Source organism: Danio aesculapii, chromosome 22, assembly GCF_903798145.1.
Source record: "Danio aesculapii chromosome 22, fDanAes4.1, whole genome shotgun sequence".
Lineage (NCBI taxonomy): Eukaryota > Metazoa > Chordata > Actinopteri > Cypriniformes > Danionidae > Danio > Danio aesculapii.
Genome location: NC_079456.1, coordinates 29,240,389 through 29,255,103, shown reverse-complemented (window position 1 = coordinate 29,255,103; position 14,715 = coordinate 29,240,389). Strand labels below are relative to the sequence as shown.

General features: G+C 36.6%; 1 protein-coding gene across 1 annotated transcript; it reads right to left on the bottom strand.

Annotated features, from left to right (window-relative positions):
• Positions 1-10,909: 10,909 nt before the first annotated feature.
• On the bottom strand, positions 10,910-12,916 carry LOC130216316 (uncharacterized). The gene is made up of 3 exons (XM_056448208.1): positions 11,617-12,916; positions 11,423-11,498; positions 10,910-11,211 (listed from the first exon to the last, which is right to left on the bottom strand). Exon 1 carries the CDS (start codon positions 12,893-12,895, stop codon positions 12,032-12,034), a length of 864 nt encoding a protein of 287 aa, XP_056304183.1. The 5' UTR covers positions 12,896-12,916; the 3' UTR covers positions 10,910-11,211; positions 11,423-11,498; positions 11,617-12,031.
• Between the last annotated feature and the right edge of the window lie 1,799 nt (positions 12,917-14,715).

The window sequence follows — 14,715 nt, the reverse complement described above, 5'->3', positions numbered from 1 at the left end:
AAATGATCATTGTTTTTGTTTTTAACAGTATAATATGCAGTATTAAACATGTTGTATCAAGTTGCAAGTGAATACTAAGTGAAATGAGAGAGTTTGCAAAATGACAAATTCTGCATTGCAGGAATCCGCTTATTTCAGCTTTCTAAGGCCAAAAACAGCAAGTGATAAAAACTGCTCAAAACAGTGGAAATGAACAATGTTTTTGTTTTTAACAACATAATATGCAGTATTAAACATGTTGTAACAAGTTGCAAGGGAATACTAAGTGAAATGAGAGAGTTTAGAGAACAGCCTATATCTGCATTGCAGGAATCAGCTTATTTCAGCTTTCTAAGGCCAAAAACAGCAAGTGATAAAAACTGCTCAAAACAGTGAAAATGATCATTGTTTTTGTTTTTAACAACATAATATGCAGTATTAAACATGTTGTATCAAGTTGCAAGTGAATACTGAGTGAAATGAGAGAGTTTGCAGAACAACCTATTTCTGCATTGCAGGAATCAGCTTATTTCAGCTTTCTAAGGCCAAAAACAGCAAGTGATAAAAACTGCTCAAAACAGTGAAAATGAACAATGTTTTTGTTTTTAACAACATAATATGCAGTATTAAACATGTTGTAACAAGTTGCAAGTGAGTACTAAGTGAAATGAGAGAGTTTGCAGAACAGCCTATTTCTGCATTGCAGGAATCAGCTTATTTCAGCTTTCTAAGGCCAAAAACAGCAAGTGATAAAAACTGCTCAAAACAGTGAAAATGAACAATGTTTTTGTTTTTAACAACATAATATGCAGTATTAAACATGTTGTAACAAGTTGCAAGTGAATACTGAGTGAAATGAGAGAGTTTGCAAAATGACAAATTCTGCATTGCAGGAATCAGCTTATTTCAGCTTTCTAAGGCCAAAAACAGCAAGTGATAAAAACTGCTCAAAACAGTGAAAATGATCATTGTTTTCGTTTTTAACAAAATAATATGAAGTATTAAACATGTTGTAACAAGTTGCAAGTGAATACTGAGTGAAATGAGAGAGTTTGCAAAATGACAAATTCTGCATTGCAGGAATCAGCTTATTTCAGCTTTCTAAGGCCAAAAACAGCAAGTGATAAAAAAACTGCTCAAAACAGTGAAAATGAACGATGTTTTTGTTTTTAACAACATAATATGCAGTATTAAACATGTTGTATCAAGCTGCAAGTGAAATCTGAGTAAAATGAGAGAGTTTGCAAAATGACAAATTCTGCATTGCAGGAATCAGCTTATTTCAGCTTTCTAAGGCCAAAAACAGCACGTGATAAAAACTGCTCAAAACAGTGAAAATGAACAATGTTTTTGTTTTTAACAACATAATATGCAGTATTAAACATGTTGTATCAAGTTGCAAGTGAATACTAAGTGAAATGAGAGAGTTTGCAAAATGACAAATTCTGCATTGCAGGAATCCGCTTATTTCAGCTTTCTAAGGCCAAAAACAGCAAGTGATAAAAACTGCTCAAAACAGTGGAAATGAACAATGTTTTTGTTTTTAACAACATAATATGCAGTATTAAACATGTTGTAACAAGTTGCAAGGGAATACTAAGTGAAATGAGAGAGTTTGGAGAACAGCCTATTTCTGCATTGCAGGAATCAGCTTATTTCAGCTTTCTAAGGCCAAAAACAGCAAGTGATAAAAACTGCTCAAAACAGTGAAAATGATCATTGTTTTTGTTTTTAACAACATAATATGCTGTACTAAACATGTTTTAACAAGTTGCAAGTGAATACTGAGTGAAATGAGAGAGTTTGCAAATGGCAAATTCTGCATTGCAGGAATCAGCTTATTTCAGCTTTCTAAGGCCAAAAACAGCAAGTGATAAAAACTGCTCAAAACAGTGAAAATGAACAATGCTTTTGTTTTTAACAACATAATATGCAGTATTAAACATGTTGTATCAAGTTGCAAGTCAATACTGAGTGAAATGACAGAGTTTGCTAAATGACAAATTTCTGCATTGCAGGAATCAGCTTATTTCAGCTTTCTAAGGCCAAAAACAGCAAGTGATAAAAACTGCTCAAAACAGTGAAAAGGAACAATGTTTTTGTTTTTAACAACATAATATGCAGTATTAAACATGTTGTAACAAGTTGCAAGTGAATACTAAATGAAATGAGAGAGTTTGCAGAACCGCCTATTTCTGCATTGCAGGAATCAGCTTATTTCAGCTTTCTAAGGCCAAAAACAGCAAGTGATAAAAACTGCTCAAAACAGTGAAAATGAACAATGTTTTTGTTTTTAACAACATTATATGCAATATTAAACATGTTGTAACAAGTTGCAAGTGAATACTGAGTGAAATGAGAGAGTTTGCAGAACAGCCTATTTCTGCATTGCAGGAATCAGCTTATTTCAGCTTTCTAAGGCCAAAAACAGCAAGTCATAAAAACTGCTCAAAACAGTGAAAATGAACAATGTTTTTGTTTTTAACAACATAATATGCAGTATTAAACATGTTGTAACAAGTTGCAAGTGAGTACTAAGTGAAATGAGAGAGTTTGCAGAACAGCCTATTTCTGCATTGCAGGAATCAGCTTATTTCAGCTTTCTAAGGCCAAAAATAGCAAGTGATAAAAACTGCTCAAAACAGTGAAAATGATCATTGTTTTTTGTTTTTAACAACATAATATGCAGTATTAAACATGTTGTATCAAGTTTTAAGTGAATACTAAGTGAAATGATAGAGTTTGCAAAATGACAAATTCTGCATTGCAGGAATCAGCTTATTTCAGCTTTCTAAGGCCAAAAACAGCAAGTGATAAAAACTTCTCAAAACAGTGAAAGTGATAATTGTTTTTGTTTTTAACAACATAATATGCAGTATTACACATGTTGTATCAAGTTGCAAGTGAATACTGAGGGAAATGAGAGAGTTTTCAAAATGACAAATTCTGCATTGCAGGAATCAGCCTATTTCAGCTTTCTAAGGCCAAAAACAGCAAGTGATAAAAACTGCTCAAAACTGTGAAAATGATCATTGTTTTGGTTTTTAACAAAATAATATGAAGTATTAAACATGTTGTAACAAGTTGCAAGTGAATACTGAGTGAAATGAGAGAGTTTGCAAAATGACAAATTCTGCATTGCAGGAATCAGCTTATTTCAGCTTTCTAAGGCCAAAAACAGCAAGTGATAAAAACTGCTCAAAACAGTGAAAATGAACAATGTTTTTGTTTTTAACAACATAATATGCAGTATTAAACATGTTGTATCAAGCTGCAAGTGAAATCTGAGTAAAATGAGAGAGTTTGCAAAATGACAAATTCTGCATTGCAGGAATCAGCTTATTTCAGCTTTCTAAGGCCAAAAACAGCAAGTGATAAAAACCGCTCAAAACAGTGAAAATGATCATTGTTTTTGTTTTTAACAACATAATATGCAGTATTAAACATGTTGTATCAAGTTGCAAGTGAATACTAAGTGAAATGAGAGAGTTTGCAAAATGACAAATTCTGCATTGCAGGAATCAGCTTATTTCAGCTTTCTAAGGCCAAAAACAGCAAGTGATAAAAACTGCTCAAAACAGTGAAAATGATTATTGTTTTGGTTTTTAACAACATAATATGCAGTATTAAACATGTTGTAACAAGTTGCAAGTGAATACTGAGTGAAATGAGAGAGTTTGCAGAACAGCCTATTTCTGCATTACAGGAATCAGCTTATTTCAGCTTTCTAAGGCCAAAAACAGCAAGTGATAAAAACTGCTCAAAACAGTGAATATGAACAATGTTTTTGTTTTTAACAACATAATATGCAGTATCAAACATGTTGTAACAAGTTGCAAGTGAATACTGAGTAAAATGAGAGAGTTTGCAAAATGACAAATTCTGCATTGCTGGAATCAGCTTATTTCAGCTTTCTAAGGCCAAAAACAGCAAGTGATAAAAACTGCTCAAAACAGTGAAAATGAACAATGTTTTTGTTTTTAACAACATTATATGCAATATTAAACATGTTGTAACAAGTTGCAAGTGAATACTGAGTGAAATGAGAGAGTTTGCAGAACAGCCTATTTCTGCATTGCAGGAATCAGCTTATTTCAGCTTTCTAAGGCCAAAAACAGCAAGTGATAAAAACTGCCTAAAACAATTAAATGCATCATTCATTTTGCTTTAAACAACAATTGCATGCATTTTAAACATATTTTACCAAGTTTCAAGTTAAAAGCAAGCTTTATTGAGGGAGACAGAAAATTGCTCGAATTTGACCTCTGAAGCTGTGTTCTTGCTCCTCAGGCTGTGATATGAACAGTGGCGGCTGGTCAATAGAGGGCGCTGGGGCGCCGCCCCCCTTCAAGTTAGCCCCCTTTATTTTGTTAATATTTATCATGACAAATATTGCCAAAATAAATTGATTTAATTATAACATTCTACAGTGTGTCATACTAACGTTTATTGAAAATAAAAAAAAATGTATGAATAATATTTTTTCATATGTGTACGGGGCGCCGGACTAATGAGTGTCTATGTAGGTACACGAACTTTTGCAATGCATGTGATATGACAATGAGCTCTAATTGGCCTGTTTTAAATTGTCCTTGGGGCGCAGCACTCTGCGCCCCGAACCCGCCCATTTTTGTTGTTAGAACGAATCATATTTGTTTTTATATGATTTGCCTTATGTGATTGGACCATTCTCACTTAGACCTTTCACTTAGTAGCAGCTCCTTAGTTAACTGACGACTATTAATCAAAGTGGAAGCAAGTGCAATTTCTCGACATGAAGGAAAATTCCATTGTATCTTTGCAAAGATATCCGTTTACAAGTCGTTTGGATGAAGAAAAAAAAGAATCAAGGAGCTTGGACCACATCGACCTTCCTTGCAAATTCACCAGCAGTCAAGTGATCGCGGGCGCGCGTACACTGGGCTTTTCCAGCACTTGTTATGACAAACGGAGTTGGCTGGCAGTTTGTGATGTAAGTCATGCCTTTTACTGTTTTCTGTTTCTGTTTCAAAGTCCTGGCACCGAAACGTTGTGGACACGTTTATTTTCCTCATTTAAAGTACAAAACATGTTTACAGATTGATATTTTTCTGATCTTATAACTATGTGGTCAGTAGTTTTAGAAAATATAAACAGATGTTCCAATATAATGTTAATATAAACTTTTTATGTGAATTTATGTGTTGAGTTTTTACTGCAAATGTCATCCATAACGCTGGAACTGCTCAATAATAATTTGAGGAGTAATAATATTGTAGTCACCAAAAACATTTACCCACAGATGGTAAATGAAACAATACAATTTAATTTGTTGCAAGCACACTGGCTTGTTTAGATGATACAATGACCAGATCTCTTTTCAAATAGAAGTCTTTACGTGTCTCATTTTAGAAACATTATATAAAAATAGTTTAATGGAATTTTGAAGCTAAGTGTTGTTAATTTTATAAGCTGGGAATATTGGGCTGTATAAAACTATGATAAATGTAAATGCATTTTTATGACTAGGTGATCTTCTTAAACATATACAGTTTTTAAACTATTATCTTAAAAGGATTTATTATTCTTCTGTTCCTTCTTGTGGGGCTTGACATGTTTACTAAGAATGAATGTGTTTGAGAAAGTATGAATTTAAACACTGCAACTGGTCTGCCTTTATAACTCAACCTGGTCATTTTAAATGTAGCAGTTGAAATAGACACTGTCATAATTACATCATTTTTGTCTTTATCCTTTAGGTCTGTGATACCATACTGACACACACACACTGGAGAGGTTCTCCTTCACAGACCACCTCGTTAGTGCCACATTGCTGCAGGTAGACAGGTTTGAGCACTATACAGTAGCATTTCCAGAAGATGCACATAGCAGGCCTATCCAGTGCTCGATGGAAGTAAGCTAAAGACAGAGCTTAGTCTCATCTACTCCAAGGATGAGTTCAGATCCTGTTGTGGTGCTTTGGAACTACTCCAGCTGTTTATGGAGAACAATCTTGAGGAAGTCTTTTCAGAGACTGTAACTCTCCTAAAGATTCTTGCAACTATGCCTAGGACCACAGCAGAAGCTGAGATGTGCTTCTCAACCTCTAAAAGAATAACTTTTCTGAGAAACAGCATGACCCAAGAGAGACTGAATGCATTAGCCATGCTGTCAATAGAGAAGAGACTGATTACTGAGATGACTGACTTTAACCAAAAGGTCATTGAGAAATTTGCAAGCCAGAAAGAAAAGACAGCAAAATTTATTTTTTTAAGTAGTGCTACTGGCCAGTGATTAGGCAGCGTGTGTGTGTTTATTGATTATCTTGATTAGTTCATTACTGATAATAAACCCAAAATTGAACCAAAATTCACTGATTTGTGATGCATTTATTGTATGCTTTAGTCATATTTTTGTTTTTTGATACATCAACTGATAAATTGCTTTTACACTTGCGTTACCAACAGTTAGATTTTTTTTTCTGGTGTTTGCGCCCCCCCACATTTTTTTAGCACCAGCCGCCACTGGATATGAAGTTTCCAGACCGAAATCACAAAGTGATAAAAACTGCCTAAAACAATAAAATGCATCAATATTTTTGCTTTAAACAGCAATTGCATGCATTTGACACATATTTTACCAAGTTTCAAGTGAAAAACAAGCTTTGTTGAAGGAGACAGAAAATTGCTTAGTTTGTACCTCTGAATCTGTATTCTTGCTCCTCAGGCTGTAACATAAGTTTTCCAGGCCAAAATAACAAAAGTGATAAAAACTGCCCAAAACAATGAAACGCATCATTCATTTTGCTTTAAACAATAATTGCATGCATTTTAAACATATTTTACCAAGTTTCAAGTAAAAAGCAAGCTTTATTGAGGGAGACAGAAAATTGCTTGAATTTGACCTCTGTGTTCTTGCTCCTCAGGCTGTAATATGAGTTTTCTAGGCCAAAATCACAAACTGACAAAAACTGCATAAAACAATGCAATGCATAATTCTTTTTGCTTTAAACAACAATTGAATGCATTTTAAACATATTTTAAACAGTTTCAAGTGAAAAGCAAGCTTTATTGAGGGAGACAGAAAATTGCTTGAATTTGACCTCTGAAGCTGTATTTTTGCTCCTCATTCTGTAATATGAGTTTTCAAGGCCAAAATCACAAAGTGATAAAAACTGCCTAAAACAATAAAATGCATCATTCTTTTTGCTTTAAACAACAATTGCATGCAATTTAAACATGTTTTAGCAAGTTTGAAGTGAAATGCAAGCTTTATTGAGGGAGACGGAAAATTGCTTGAATTTGACCTCTGACGCTGTATTCTTTGGCTGCAGGCTGTAATATGAGTTTTCCTGGCCAAAATCACAAAGTGATAAAAACTGCCTAAAACAATGAAATGCATCATTCTTTTTGCTTTAAATAACAATTGCATGCATTTTAAACATATTTTAGCAAGTTTCAATTGAAAAGCAAACTTGATTGAGGGAGACAGAAATTGCTTGAATTTGACCTCTGAAGCTGTATTCTTGCTTTTCAGGCTGTAATATGAGTTTTCCAGGCCAAAATCACAAAGTAATAAAAACTGCCTAAAACAATGAAATGCATCATTCATTTTGCTTTAAACAACAATTGCATGCATTTTAAACATATTTTAGCACGTTTCATGTAAAAAGCAAGCTTTATTATGGGAGACAGAAATTGCTTGAATTTGACCTCTAAAGCTGTATTCTTGCTTTTTAGGCTGTAATATATGCTTTCCAGGCCAAAATCACAAACTGATAAAAACTGCCTAAAACAATGAAATGCATCGTTCTTCTTGCTTTGAAAAACAATTGCATGCATTTTAAACATATTTTAGCAAGTTTCAAGTGAAAAGCAAGCTTTATTGAGGAAGCCAGAAATTTGCCTGAATTTGACCTCTGAAGCTGTGTTCTTGCTCCTTAGGCTGTAATATGAGCTTTCCGGGCCAAAATCACAGTGATAAAAACTGCCTAAAACAATGAAATGCATCATTCTTTTTGCTTTAAGTAACAATTGCATGCATTTTAAACATGTTCTAGCAAGTTTCAAGTGAAAAGCAAGCTTTATTGAGGGAGACAGAAAATTGCTTGAATTTGACCTCTGAAGCTGTATTCTTCCTTTTTAGGCTGTAATATGAGTTTTCCAGACCAAAATCACAAAGTGATAAAAACTGAATAAAACAATGAAATGCATCATTCTTTTTGCTTTAAACAACAATTGCATGCATTTTAAACATTTTTAGCAAGTTTCAAGTGAAAAGCAAACTCTTTTGAGGGAGACAGAAAATTGCTTGAATTTGACCTCTGAAGCTGTATTTTTGCTCATTCTGTAATAAGAAATTTCCAGACCGAAATCACAAAGTGATAAAAACTGCCTAAAACAGTGAAATGCATCATTCTTTTTGCTTTAAACAACAATTGCATGCATTTTAAACATATTTTAGAAGTTTCAAGTTAAAAACAAGCTTTATTGAGGGAGACAGAAAATTGCTTGAATTTGACCTCTGAAGCTGTATTCTTGCTCCTCCTGCTGTAAAATGAGGTTTCCAGGCTAAAATCACAAAGTGATAAAAACTGCCTAAAACAATGAAATGCATCATTCTTTCTGCTTTAAACCGCAATTGCATGCATTTGACACATATTTTAGCAAGTTTCAAGTGAAAAACAAGCTTTGTTGAAGGAGACAGAAAATTGCCTAGTTTTTACCTCTGTAGCTGTATTCTTGCTCCTCAGGCTGTAACATGAGTTTTCCAGGCCAAAATAACACAGTGATAAAAACTGCCTAAAACAATGAAATGCATCATTATTTTTGCTTTAAACAACAATTGCATGCATTTTAAACATATTTCAAACAGTTTCAAGTAAAAAGCAAGCTTTATTATGGGAGACAGAAATTGCTTGAATTTGACCTCTAAAGCTGTATTCTTGCTTTTTAGGCTGTAATATATGCTTTCCAGGCCAAAATCACAAACTGATAAAAACTGCCTAAAACAATGAAATGCATCGTTCTTCTTGCTTTGAAAAACAATTGCATGCATTTTAAACATATTTTAGCAAGTTTCAAGTGAAAAGCAAGCTTTATTGAGGAAGCCAGAAATTTGCCTGAATTTGACCTCTGAAGCTGTGTTCTTGCTCCTTAGGCTGTAATATGAGCTTTCCGGGCCAAAATCACAGTGATAAAAACTGCCTAAAACAATGAAATGCATCATTCTTTTTGCTTTAAGTAACAATTGCATGCATTTTAAACATGTTCTAGCAAGTTTCAAGTGAAAAGCAAGCTTTATTGAGGGAGACAGAAAATTGCTTGAATTTGACCTCTGAAGCTGTATTCTTCCTTTTTAGGCTGTAATATGAGTTTTCCAGACCAAAATCACAAAGTGATAAAAACTGAATAAAACAATGAAATGCATCATTCTTTTTGCTTTAAACAACAATTGCATGCATTTTAAACATTTTTAGCAAGTTTCAAGTGAAAAGCAAACTCTTTTGAGGGAGACAGAAAATTGCTTGAATTTGACCTCTGAAGCTGTATTTTTGCTCATTCTGTAATAAGAAATTTCCAGACCGAAATCACAAAGTGATAAAAACTGCCTAAAACAGTGAAATGCATCATTCTTTTTGCTTTAAACAACAATTGCATGCATTTTAAACATATTTTAGAAGTTTCAAGTTAAAAACAAGCTTTATTGAGGGAGACAGAAAATTGCTTGAATTTGACCTCTGAAGCTGTATTCTTGCTCCTCCTGCTGTAAAATGAGGTTTCCAGGCTAAAATCACAAAGTGATAAAAACTGCCTAAAACAATGAAATGCATCATTCTTTCTGCTTTAAACCGCAATTGCATGCATTTGACACATATTTTAGCAAGTTTCAAGTGAAAAACAAGCTTTGTTGAAGGAGACAGAAAATTGCCTAGTTTTTACCTCTGTAGCTGTATTCTTGCTCCTCAGGCTGTAACATGAGTTTTCCAGGCCAAAATAACACAGTGATAAAAACTGCCTAAAACAATGAAATGCATCATTATTTTTGCTTTAAACAACAATTGCATGCATTTTAAACATATTTCAAACAGTTTCAAGTGAAAAGCAAGCTTTATTGAGAGAGACAGAAAATTGCTTAGTTTTGATCTCTGTAGCTGTATTCTTGCTCCTCAGGCTGTAACATAAGTTTTCCAGGCTAAAATAACAAAAGTGATAAAAACTGCCCAAAACAATGAAATGCATCATTCTTTTCTCTTTAAACGACGCTTACATGCATTTTAAACATATTTTAACAAGTTTCAATTGAAAAGCAAGCTTTATTGAGGGAGACAGAAAATTGCTTGAATTTGACCTCTGAAGCTGTATTCTTGCTTCTCAGGCTGTAAAATGAGCTTTCCGGGCTAAAATCACAAATTGATAAAAACTGCCTAAAACAATGAAATGCATCATTCTTTTTGCTTTAAACAACAATTGCATGCATTTTAAACATGTTTTAGCAAGTTTCAAGTGAAAAGCAAGCTTTATTGAGGGAGACAGAAAATTGCTTGAATTTGACCTCTGAAGCTGTATTCTTCCTTTTCAGGCTGTAATATGAGTTTTCCAGACCAAAATCACAAAGTGATAAAAACTGAATAAAACAATGAAATGCATCATTCTTTTTGCTTTAAACAACAATTGCATGCATTTTAAACATATTTTAGCAAGTTTCAAGTGAAAAGCAAACTTTATTGAGGGAGACAGAAAATTGCTTGAATTTAACCTCTGAAGCTGTATTTTTGCTCCTTATTCTGTAATAAGAAATTTCCAGACCGAAATCACAAAGTGATAAAAACTGCCTAAAACAATAAAATGCATCATTCTTTTTGCTTTAAACAACAATTGCATGCATTTTAAATATATGTGGCCAACAACACCCTACTTTTATCAGGGAAATAACACAGCCAAAACATCTATAAGAAAAATGGATTCTTTTATTCTGGACTGAGCCTCAAGGAGACACAGCATTAACTTACTTTGTTTGGGAGATAAGCAGCAAGCTTTAAAACAGGTCCAATCAATAAACAAAGTTGGCTTTATGGCAAAATAAAAATAGGTCAGCAACAGGAAAAATAAATGTATATATAACTATAAGAATAAATTCTTTGACAGTATTCAAAACATCCAGATCAAAATCCCCATGTGACTTAAAGTAGTTCAAAACCACGTTATTAAACTATTTAATGTGTGCAAAACAACGGCAGTGGCTTATTTGTGCCTAATAAAGCAAACAAAAAACAGTAAATGAGCAATCAGCACATTCCACTACATACAACACATTACACATATGATAATTCACATGAAAAGGCATTTTTTACATAAATTAATGTGTTCAGGACCCACACATAAGTTTACATTTTACACTGAGAACAAAACTTTCATGTCTTACGCATAATCACACTCCATGAAAATAAAATGAGCAAACTCACTCGTTCTGATTCTCTGAAGCACACGTGCGATTAGCAGTTAGCACCTGTGTGATCTTGTGTACTGCTCTTCTCCCCTCTAACACAGCATAAGGAATAACAATTACTGTATGTACAGCTTATATAGAGAATAAACAGCATCATCAAACATTTTGGAACATTATCAAACTCTTAAAACATTTATTAAGTTAACTCACGCTCAATCTCCACTCGCGTGCTCTGAATTCTCCTTCCTCACCGAGATTTCTCACATGCAGGAACAATGATCGGCTGAGCAGCAAATTAAGCCAGCAGATAAACAAACTCACACCACCTGCATCTGCTACCTGCTCCCAAGTTAACACAAAACTGCGAACTTTCTCTCTTTAACAGTTGTATCCACTTTCTCTCTCCCTGTCTATAACTGCTTCACACTGCGCTCTCTGTATCTGACGTGCACCGCTTTTTTTCCGCGTTTGTGTGTACGTGAACTCTTAAAGGGGCAGCGTTTCAAAACGAACAAAACTAAATATGGTTGTATAACTGGGGAAATTAATTAAATTTCAAATGAATATTACCCCGGTTACACTCTCCCCTGCCAACTGTCAACGTCCTCGATGACTTCAAACCCTCTTAATCATCTACTTCTTGAAGTTTCTCAGATGTATACAGGAGTATACCTGCTAACACCTTGGACAGAATATCAGGGCTGAGGCTCACAGCATTGCAAACTGACTTTGGCAATTTATTTGGATTACCATGAACACCAGCAGTTGACCGCTGAGTTCTGCGTGGTGATGGACAAGGTGCATCAACATGAGTACTCTCTGTCTTAGGCTTTCTGGGAACTGGCACTGGTCTAGCACTCACCGTTTTTATCGGTGTACCAGTTCTTTCAGGGTTAGGCAGAGAAAGCTCTTCAATTGCGCTCACTTCATTAATCACTCGATCCTTACTTCTCTCCTGTGCTTCCTCCATCTCATCCATAGCACCACTATCTGGATCCAAGTCCAGCTGACTCTGCACTGACTCCTCCTGTACTGGATTTGCTGAGCCACTTTCATGCAATCCGGTGTTCTCCACAACAACACACTCTGCATCCAATGAAGGCATACCTTTTATGGAGGTAGGTACTTCTTCCACTGATTTAATTTTTCTCCGTGGCATTGGGACTGGTCCCGGACAGGGTCTAATGTCAGACCTATGTACTCGTCTTGCCGGGCCAACTCCCACTGGCTCCACAGTGTAGGTTGTTCCATGCACCTCGATCACCTTATAGGCTGTGGGTGCCCAGGCATCCTGTATCTTGTTCCGTCCCAGGGGACGATGCCGTAAGTACACATGTTGACCAACTGCAACTTCTGGACAGTATAACTCATTATGGCGCTTAGCAACTCGATCTGCTGCCTTCTTCTCAGCGTACTCGCGTGCACGTGTGTGAACCTCCTGGAGTCGCTCTTTATGGACTGACAACCAGGCTGGTTCCTTCTCACTCATGGGTTCCTGACCCAACAAAGCATCCACTGGTAAATGCGGTTGTGTACCAAAGAGGGGAGAACCCAGTGGAGGAATGAGGAGTGACATTATAGGCGTACACTAGCTCAGGTAGGTACTCGGGCCACCTTCGTTTTTTGTCAGGCGGTAGGGAGCGTAAAAGATCATGCAAGGTTCGGTTGAACCTTTCACACTGTGCATTTCCCTGTGGGTGATGTGGTGTAGTGTGAGACTTCCTTACCCCATATAGCTTACAGAGCTCTGCAACAACAGCACTCTCAAAGTTCCTCCCTTGGTCTGAATGGAGACGCTGGGGAACACCATACTTGAGGAACCATTCTTTAAGTATGATCTTGGCTGTTGTATCTGCCTTCTGATCACGAGTAGGGAATGCCTGGCTGAACTTAGTGAATACATCGGTCACCACCAAGACATTCTCTCGCTCATCTGATGCAGGCTCCAGTGTGGTGAAATCCATCGCAACCACCTCCAATGGATGAGAAGCTAAGAATGGGGTCCAGGGTGCCTTTATTTTGGGCTGCGGCATTTTTGATAGCACACACCGCTGGCACTTTTTCACCCACTGATCCACAGCATTATACATTCCAACCCAGTAACAGTGCTGCTTAAGCAGACCCAAAGTCCTTTCTACCCCCTGATGCCCCATGTTGTCATGGACACTTTGTAGGACCCGTTCAACCAGACAAGCTGGAAGCAGCAGCTGTTGACATTCCCCATTAAATACATCATCAATGATCCTGTACAGCAGTCCATCTGTCTCTTGTATTCTGTCCCACTGTTTTAACAATGCCAGAACTGATCGGGACAAGCTCACTCTCTCATTTTTTGTGGGTTTCCTTTTCTGGTTCCAGAAATGTCTAAACAAGCTAATAACGGGATCTGCCTTTTGGAACTGGTAAAGCTCATCCTTGGTATACCCAGGCAATGTTGGAGTGTTCTCCAGAAAGTGTTCATCCGCCATAGCTTCCTGTAGCTGCCCTGTTCCTTCCTCTCTAGATCCTGCCACTTGTTCTGCAATGCCGGCCTCCACTAAAGTTCCTACCCGAAGCTCACTGCAAACAGCCACACAGCCATCGTACTCTGAATCCTCAGTCACTACCTCCATACCTTCCATTCCTGGTCGACGAGATAGGGCATCCGCTGCATTGTTGCTCCGCCCAGGGCGGTACTGCACTTCAAAATCGAATATTGCCAACTGTGCGGCCCACCTCTGTTCAACAGCACCTAGCTTAGCTGTGTTGAGGTGGCAGAGGGGATTGTTATCCGTTAGTACCGTAAACTTGGAACCAAGCAGGTAACTCCTAAACTTTTCCACTACAGCCCATTTGAGTGCCAGGAGCTCCAGCTTCATACTACTGTAGTTCCTGTCATTCCGCTCTGCACCCCTCAACCTCCGGCTTGCATAGGCTATCACAGTCTTATGTCCCCTTTGCTGTTGGTATAGCACAGCACCTAATCCAAGGTTACTGGCGTCTGTCTCTAATACAAAAGGTATGGTAAAGTCTGCGTATCCCAATGTAGGAGCACAGGTAAGCTTCTCTTTGAGTGTCTCAAAGGCTTGCTGGCACTCCATGGTCCAGGAGTCTTTGAACGACTTGTTGGCCAGAGCAACACTTTTCTGGTGAACGCATGTGTTGACAATATCATGAAGCGGACCTGCGACTCTGGAGAAACCCTCAATAAAACGTCGATAGTAGCTGCAAAATCCTAAAAAGGATCGCAGCTCTTTTAGAGTGTTAGGGACTGGCCACTGGTTCACTGCACTCACTTTTTCCGGATCTGTAGACACTCCTTGAGCAGAC